Source organism: Trachymyrmex cornetzi, unplaced genomic scaffold (genome assembly GCF_001594075.2).
Source record: "Trachymyrmex cornetzi isolate Tcor2-1 unplaced genomic scaffold, Tcor1.1 scaffold441, whole genome shotgun sequence".
NCBI lineage: Eukaryota > Metazoa > Arthropoda > Insecta > Hymenoptera > Formicidae > Trachymyrmex > Trachymyrmex cornetzi.
In genome coordinates, this window is record NW_017299190.1 from 395,376 (window position 1) to 405,454 (window position 10,079).

Sequence of the window (10,079 nt, forward strand, 5' to 3'; positions counted from 1 at the left end):
CCCATGGACGCTCTTCGAGCAGGTATATATACAGCACATATATACAGACATCCAGCCATAATAATTTCTTATACGGGTAGATATAGCAGACTAAACATTACTTGTTTTAATAATCAAGTAATGATCTCTTATAATACCCAGACAGCCATCTACGTTCTGACAACGTTAGAACATCGCAAACGTATGTTGAATACGTCGTCAAAATATTCAAGACGCGTCTGTGATGTACAGAGTATTTTTTCAGAATCTACTATATACGCGGTTTCTCATTCCGTAGACTTTCGCAGAGAGCTCAGTGATATACCGTAGTTATTCTGAGATGTACTTCAATACGTTTCCAGTACGTCTCTATAGTATCTGCGTGTATATAGTGATGTCTCTAATATATGTCATGCACTACTCAGGTACATAAGGCCTGTTCTTTTTGGCTGAACTTTTGCACCAGTTCATCTTTCTTCCTTTTCTCTTCAGGAGGAAAGAAAAGGAAGAAAAATGAACCGGTGCAAAAGTTCAGCCAAAAAGAACAGGCCTATATACGCAGCCTCGCGCACATGCTTGCGCATACAGTGCTGAACGAAAGTATTAGTACACGATTACTACTATGAAATAGTATTTTCGGAGAATTAAATCTTTGAAAATACTTTTATTTTATAGTAGCATCCTCTGTGTTCAATATTTTTATCCAGCACTTTTGTATATTACAATTTAAAATGAGGTTAGATCAGTGAACATTTTGGAAGCTGTAAGCTTATTAGCTATGGCGTTACATTTTGCCGCACGACAGGCGTTTCCACGTCTAGTGTGCAGGAACCACAAGTCGGTACCACTCTTTCTAGCATAAATATTTAAATGAGAGCAGCTTTTAACAGAAAATTACAATAATTAATCAAGTACAATATTAATAGCTATACAGAGTCAAACGCTGTTTTCAGTGCGTAAATTATGTACAAATATATCTTTGATAAATTCAAATATTTCATTCATATATAAATAATAAAATAGTTTAATAACAATTGCAGTACGATGTTTGTTCCCATAATGTAACAGAGTTGCAATTGCAACAAAGTTACTATTGCATGTAAATGTATTCACGATAGATACGGTTCGTATTTTTAATTTTCTAGTCTTCGGTTTGTCTTTGTTTTTGTCACTGTGAATTCGTGCTATCTGCTCAAAATGTCTTTTATTAGCTTTATGTGGAACGCTGGGATCGAACTCTAATCTTTATATTGACAAGCATGTACTTTATCACCAAGTCATTTAGCATTTTCTACTATTTTATTAATTAATTAAACTTTCAAACTATTTTTTACTATTTCTTACTTCTTTTGGTTTGAACTAATTATTGAAAATCTCGTTTTCAACGACTTTTATGTTTAACTTTCTTATCAAAACTTATTTAATTCATGATTTGCCTTGAGTACCATTGCCGAAAATATGAAAGAGCATGAGCTTTTTTTTAACATTTTCTCATTACAGTCGAAAATGAGTTTATAATGGAAAAATGGTTTAATTTAACATCTTATTTCAAATGATAATGTATTTTTTATGTAATGCATTTTTATACAAAAAATTAGCTTTTATTTTTGTCTTTTTTTTTGGAATCTATGTATGTATACGTCTCTTTCAAGTTGCATCGCAGTGCAGCGAAGTGGGATGTGAAAGTGTGTTGTTGCAAATATTGTACTTCCCACAGTTGTGTAAACACTCGTGGTGAATATTTGCGACTACACTGACGTCATGTCTGGTTAGTTTATTATAACAATTGGGCGAGCATAATGGAAACGAGCTCGCGTGTATAAGCGGTGGAAGAACACAGAAAACACACGGTTACCAATTTGTTTAATTAATACAGGATGGAGGCGCGAACGCATTATGCGTGGTGAACGCGGCGATTTGTAATTTAATAATTGCAATCTTTCTGTGACATCATGACAAAAGACCGCATACGAACAGGTTATGCCTGCATTACGTGATAATACGCGCGTGTTTTTCATGTAAACAGTCTCGCCATCCACTTATTTATTTGTCGTCCGAAAGTGTATGGATAATTGCATTGTTAAAAGTAACGAGTGTTTATACAAGATATTTTATAAATATTGCCACGTTTGAATTAGTCGTCCAATTTGTAGTTAGACCATACGCTACATTGTAATTGTTTAAGGCAGCTCACTGTGTGGCGTTAAAATATTAATTAATTGTTTAAATCAGACTGTTATGATCGTCGTTGATTTGCATCTCTTACAAATTACATCACTGGTATTATCACGTTTTCATTATTACGTATAATTAAATTATATCCCGAATAAAATAAATAAATAGACATCGCGGTTATCAGATAAATCATTAGTCTGACATATATTTTGTGAGTTTTTAGACAATTAAAGTCACACAAGTGACCGAATTGTCATCGAACAATGCATCAAACAGCATGATAATTTATTCCGTCTTATAACATTCCGTTGGTTCATGTTACAGCTGAAAATGCAACTTTTAGCTATTAATAATTAATTAATAACTTGCAATTAATATTTTATTAATTTAAACTTCAATTTATATTAATTCGATAATTTGCTTCCGAAGATCATAAAAAAATCCTTTTATTCATTTTATGTATAATATATCGGTCTTTATTTATTTCTTTAAATACAATTAAAATTATTTCATGAGTATTTTGATTTCATTGCGCTAAAAATCATTCCATGAATACTTTCGACTTAATTGCTGTTGCTTCTATGTAATATGTTACAAAACAAAGTGTTTCAAAAAATTTCTGTTTATATTCAGAAACATATATTTCTTAATAAACTCGGGCTGTTGATTCTATAATTTTCACTATAATTTTTCGCGTATAATATACATTATTTTTCAAATTAAAGATGTAAATTATATTTGATGTAACCATCAAAATTATTTTATTATCATTATATAACTGTAATATAAATTTTACTTAATTTTTTAGTTATTATTTTATGTTTTCGCAAAAGAAATTAAAACAAAGGAAAGCTAATGTGAGTCGATAATACTATAGTTGTTCGTGTATAATGTATGTAAAGTATTCATACTTAACATTCATACTTAATAGAAAATAAATATGTTAACATCACGACAGATGAACACTGACTGACAAATAATAAACTAATCTTGGGTATTGCAATGTCAGACTAATAAATGTTTATTTATTAGTACGGTTTATGTAGACCCTCGGTATCTGTTTGTAGGTTTAAACTGTTTGTTTGTTTTTTAATGATCAACATTTCTGAGATTCACCGCTTATTATAACAAGGTTCTTCGTCTAAAATTTTAATGTTATCCCAAAGTCATATCCACGCTGCAACCTGTGCTCCGTTATCACAGATCGAGTGGACGTGTTGCACCGGATAAGTAACTTTAAAAAATTAAAATGCTATAGTTAGTGTTATTCTTCGCACGAAGTTTGTGAAACCTGTATATACCTAACATTGATAATGATCCAACAGGGATCAAAACGTTTGTTTTTGTTTTATTGTTTACTGCTGGCAAATTAAAGTTTTACATTTTAACTAAATGACATGTTTATTTATTAACGGTTTCACATTTTATTTTATAACGATTAATCTTAGGCTCGTAGCCCTTTTTTCTTTCGATTTTTTAAATTTATTATGCCTTATTACTGTATGTAAATGTAGATCGTATGTAAAGTATATATTAAATTAAAAGTACAGACGTTTCTCAAGTTTTAACCCTTGATATCGAATATCCTCTTCAATGAATGAATACAATTATTTACATTACATGTGCAATAATGAATAAAAATTACAAAATATAATAAATAACTTAAATACACGGAGAGAATTTTCTTTTAAAATTTACCCTGAAAATATGGTGATTGTGGTACAATACAATATTTTAAAGATTTTTACCATGCACTTCAGTAAAATTGATCAAACTTATTTTATACTTTATTGTAGTTTTATTAATGAATGAGAGATTTATATCAAAATTCTTCGAAATACAATGTTGTCCCACGATTGTCATATTTTCAGGGTAAATTCTAAGAAAAAATTCTCTCCGTGTACCTAATACTAATCAATGCATGAATGTATGATCAGTAAACTTCATAAAAATATAGAGTTTAATTTCAGAAGAATAATTTAATATTAAAGATAAAGATTATACAATGGAAAAGAATGAAATATATAAATGAAATTATTTTATTCGTTGCCATAGGACAATTATTTCGTAATAATCATGCTCCGTGTTTCAGAGAGATTTATTCGTTTTGATAAATTTGTTCATAATAGCAATAACAGTACAATTCTCGTTATTGCAAGTTATCGCAAGATCTCAATTGTAATTGAAATATTTACATATATGTATATTCACGTATGAACTACAAAGAGTCAAAATAGGCTTTGAAGTGGCATTCTTCTCTTATTTATGTTAAAACATTTTCATTAGTTCACGATTTTCAAACAGCTAGATATTTAAATTGTTTATCTCATTTTAAACTATTTTTCCTACGTAAGTTTTATTTCAAAATCATAAAGGCTCAGTATATACTAAAAAAAAGTATTACTAAAAAATAGAAAATCAGACAAGTCAAGTAATTCAAGTAAATGATAAAATTCATCAATAAATACGCTTCTGTACAAACCTAGGGAACCATCCTATTATATATACGATGAAAGCAATATCTATTGTGCAAAGTAATGGAATACTTTTATTACCACGGTTTCCTTACCGCTATTGTACATCCAGCGTGGAAACGATGGCGTTCGAATATTCATGCCACATTATATTACGCACCCGTATCCACGTAGCGTAATTTATCGTCGTCATGTAATTCGTGCCCGCGTAGGCGAGTTTACGGATATCCTTCGCGAGCGCCTTTCCGTTTGAGAAATTATTAATTCCGACAATGGTGATATCGCGATTAAGGCCGGAATTTATCCTGACACCCACGCATTCTCGCCGCAAAAAGCGATCGGTAATCTCCAATTTATCGGACACGTGGAGACTCTCCGTTCATATCTCCTTCGCGTTTCGATCGTCTCCCCTTTTTTTTTTAGATATCCCTTCCTCACAAGTTTCTATTCAAGTTCGGATTGAAATTCCTGCATAGTTTAGATATTCCTAAACGGAGAATATATAAAGTGACACGCATTATTAAGATACACATATTTTAAAAAATTTATAAAATTTTACTATATTTACGAAAGTTTTTTACGGAAATTTTTTTTAAATTAAAGATGTAAATCATATTTGATATAACCATCAAATTATTTTATTATCATTATATAACTGTAATATAAATTTTACTTAATTTTTATTAATAAATTTTAATTAATTTTTTAGTTATTATTTTATGTTTTTGCAAAAGAAATTAAAACAAAGAAAAGCTAATGTGAGCCGATAATACTATAGCTGTTCGTATATAATGCATGTAAAGTATTCATACTTAACATTGATACCCAAGTGGGAATTTATACAGAAAAACGGTATTAAATCCTGGCGAGGATCTGTACTGAAAAATGTACCGAATCTGTACTGAAAAATGAGTTTCATATTTCAGTACTGGACTAGTACCATGAAACTAATGATACGGTACTGGCCCAATATATGAATCAGTATTGAATAGTAATACTGATCCAGTAATACAGTAATACACTGTAATCCAGTAATACACTGCCAGTAGATTTTCGTGTGTGTACTGAAGTTGCCAAAACCAGTGTATCGAAACTGTATACTGCCGCGTCTGTGAAGTTAGCACCCCAATATTGAAATTCCATAGTTCTGATTAGAGTTTCCGTTTCCTTTCATCAAGACGAAGAGTTCTCTATAATTTATAACAAGAATTCCGCTTAATAACTATTTTTAAATAATTTTTAAAAAATGAGGTGCTAACTTCTTATCGAAATTCGAGATCGAACAGTTTCGAGTAGCTTTAATAGCTCTATTTTGAATATCTAGAGTTCCTGAGGTACATAAAAAATAATTTTTTTAAGAAAATTAAAAAAAGATAAAAAATTTTTGATTACTTCTTGAATTTCGCATATCTTGAATATCGTTGGTCCAATCGCTTTGTCACCTGATACTTTTCGACAGAACTGGTCGAGAACTATCCAAAACAATAATCACAGTTTCGAGTAGCTTTAATAGCTTTATTTTGTGAATATCTAGAGTTCCTGAGGTACATAAAAAATAATTTTTTTAAGAAAATTAAAAAAAAATAAAAAATTTTTGATTACTTCTTGAATTTCGCATATCTTGAATATCGTTGGCCCAATCGCTTTGTCACCTGATACTTTTCGACAGAACTGGTCGAGAACTATCCAAAACAATAATCAGAACTACTGGAACTCTTAAAAAAGTTTTCAACGTCAGACTTAGAAAATTTTCATCTACCTATCAAATATGTCATATTTCGCAAACTCCATGTTCTCTTTTCCTACCGGTACACAGGTCTTTTCAGTTATTTCTGCACTACCTCTCAACCGTATTTACTCAGTGGCACGCGCATAAGACAAGCGTGTAGGTGGTTGGAATAAATTACCGGCTTAGGTTGGAATGCCGACTCGAATTTCCGCTCATGTACACGATTGTTCGTCAACCGCGGAAAATCGCTAATTCTTATATTAATTAAAAATTTTAATCGAAGAATAAATTGGACTAGAAAGAAATTGATAAGACAAAGAAATAATATTATGAATTATTAGATTGTCAGAAAAAATCAAAATTTTAAGATATAAAACTTTTTAAAACGTTCAAATTAATTTTGCGTATTAATAGTTTGCGGAAAAAAAGTCGCAAAGAAAGAGTTAGTAGAAAAGATGTGTTCTCCAAATTTCACAATTTATCATCGGTCAGACGCGTTTCGGAGTTAATTATTCCTTTTTTAATGGATGACGGATTTACGATCGCGAGTTATCCGCAAAGTCACGTGCTCTCAGCCCGCAGGCGTGACCGGTGAGCCGCGGACTTTCGCATAACGTCGCGGTAGCTTAAGACAATTCGATAAATAATGAACCAGCGACATGTTTATGCGCTCGCGTGTCTGTATTCAATGAATCCTCGAGCGAACACGATCCGCAAAGTACAGCCCTACCGCGCCGAAGGGAATTATTCGAGGATTTATTCCGTGCGCTCCTCATCGTTCCACCGCTTGACTTCCGCACCTCCGAGATATCAAGTCGATTTGTAACGATAAAGTATACACATGCACTAAAATTGAAAACGAAGTTTCTCTAAAATCCCTGAGGATCGAAATGTAATCGAACGATGAATATTCTTTTCGGACTGCATCAAACTTTCTTTCATTCGTTTGTTCTTTCACAAAGAGAGGGAGGAAGGAAGGGGGGGGGGAGAAAGAGAGAGAGAGAGAGAGAGAAATATCTTTCTTAACCAATTAAATAAGAGTAAAATCCGAGGAAATAACCACTGAAAAAAATAGATGTACACCTGGACTTTTAACTTCAAAAACTTCACGGACTGTTATGGATTTCATGAACTTTGCCGGAGTTTATAAAGGTCTTCAATTTTGAGGAATTCATCAGATTTCTGAGTTATACGTACATCAGAATTCAAGAGTGATTATCCCATCGAATTCATCGGACTTCAATGGATTTCATCGGACTTTACCAGAGTACATCGACTTTACCGGACTTCATCGGATTTCAAGGAATTAAACGAACTTCCAAGGGCTTGTACACCGAACTTTGCCAGACTACATCAGACTTTACTAAAGTAAGTTACATCAAAATTTACCAAACTTCATCGGACTTTGCCAGACTGTATCGGACTACATCGGACTTTACTAGACTTCATCGGATTTCGAGGAATTCATTGGACTTCTGACGGATTGTACACCGGAATTAAGAGTGGTTTCCCCTTCGATAAAACCAGAAATAAATGACAAAGTTCTTACGGAAACTCACGTACCATCTAGATATGGGTAACATAATGGTCAAAATATTCATCACCCGAAGTTAAAAAAGAAATTTCATATGTTCAACAAGTGACAGCAAATAGAAGATAAGATAATCGAAAATATATTATTTAAAAAAAAAACAAACAAATGTACAACCAAATCATCACTTACGTGTATCGCTGCCCATACGATGTGTATTCCTTTATCTATTCTTTATTCGAGTCTCGTGAAAGACTACGTAACCGTTTGAGTCGGTGAGTTTCGAAACACGAAGAGCTAGATGCGCTGAGCTGAGAAAACGACGTAGTACCGCGGAATCTTTTGTGTTTGCGTTTGAATTATTATGCGACGAATTACGACAGAGCCGGTCACGACGCGCGTAAAATATTTAGACTTAGTAATCAGACTCCGTCTGTCTCGCGCTTTCGTCCGGCGTGGAAATTCAAAATTACGTAATCTGGTACGAGGCGCGAAACAATGAAGACAATAGCAACCCAGGAACGGCAAACAAATCTCTACAAACCGAGGGGACTCGCGCGTACCAAGCTCGATTCATCGAACATCTGTCCTCAAAATTTTGTCAGTGAAATGAAGGAGATAAGTCAAAATCGGAAGATGCCCTAAACAGACCATGTCTAATTAACATCATCAATTAAACTGAAAAGACAAAGATCGAAAACGAAAAGAGATTAAATTAAAAACTTCGATAAGACATATCTACGCGAAGCTATTATAAAAAAAAGAATTATTTGATATCTAGATAGACAAAAACAATATATATTTTTTCGAGTTCAAGTTCTGCTTTTATTGGTGTATCGATAAGAATAGCTGTCTTCCGTTTTCTTGCCATGTGTATGAGCATTCTTCCGTGGACCAGCTTTAGGAAGAGGACGAATATCTTCTGGAGTTGATTGTTCAAAACTATGACTTGGTATAAAAGTAGACAGCTGGCAAAGTGTATGATCTGAAGAATTGCTTATTTCCATTCTGTCCGCTGCATTTCTCGAAAGTTTTAACGAAAGTTTGGCTAAACTGGAGATTAAGGCAAAAGTGAAAGTAGAAATGGGCCTATGTGCAATCAACGCTGCGTTGGGTGCTTCCTTGTTAATGTCTTATTTTTTATCTCCTTTTTCATAGGACTGCATGGGCCGCGTCTTGCAGAGGATCACAGGGGCCAAATTATGCCAGATCGACTAGAAAAGTCGCAATTGCTATCGTAATGTGCGTAGCGATACCTTCTGACTAGTTGCTATATTTCTATGTGACCGGTATGAGGAGGGAAAAAGGATTTAAGCAATAGCAACTCGGCGTAATTCCGATCTTAACAACATCTGGGAAAGGTGTGGAGAGGGGCAAGGAGACTATAGCGATTACGATCAGGCGTAATTCCACCCCTGGTCTGACAACTAATCCTAGCTCATTTGGGACAATCTAATCCACATGGCCGTTTTTAGTAGAAGAAATTATATTGATAAATTTGGTCAAAATGGCTGATTAATATGATAGAATAATGACAGAGTAATGAATGATTAATTAACTGCAGCAAAAGTTTCCTAAGACATATCATTTTCTATTATTATACAGAAATCTTGATTGATAATGCTAAAAAGTTATTAAATAACAAAAAATAAAATATTAAAAAAATTTACTAACCAACTTTATTTTCTTAAAAGTCGTTATAAATAATATACACAGTGCTTTTGATGCAAACCATTTTATACAATTATATTACATCAACAATCTACAGTAAAAAAAGATTTTTTTGCTATATAGTGATTGAGTTATAAGCATTTTAAAAATCAACCCCATACGACAACGCGCCCCGGTCTCCCCTACTATTCATTAAATCATCGATCGTCTATTTTCTTTTAGTTTTCAACATTCTCCGTTCAACACTATTTTAGAATCCTATATACAAACATATATTAGGTAATTAACATTTAAGGCCGGTATTCATGGTCAGATCTTATATTCAAGACCGTCTTAAGTATGGTCTTAAGACATTACTTAAGACGGTCTTGAAATAAGAATCGACTATGAATATCGGCCTAAGTTAGGCCGAAGTCATCACCAACATATTATTCATGAACATCGTCATTATTTTACAGGAATGGCCGGTAGCATGGGACAAGCTGCAATGGGCTCCTATTACACCCCCGCCGCGGCTTAC

At 33.1% G+C, this 10,079-nt stretch overlaps 1 protein-coding gene across 1 annotated transcript in view; it reads left to right on the top strand.

Annotated features, from left to right (window-relative positions):
* The window catches only part of LOC108764627 (transcription factor Sox-21-B), a 44,308-nt gene that overhangs the window by 26,429 nt on the left and 7,800 nt on the right, over positions 1-10,079 (top strand). Inside the window, exon 5 of the mRNA XM_018512950.1 lies at positions 10,018-10,073. Within this exon, the coding sequence (XP_018368452.1) occupies positions 10,018-10,073 (56 nt within the window). The remainder of the gene's footprint in view (positions 1-10,017; positions 10,074-10,079) is intronic.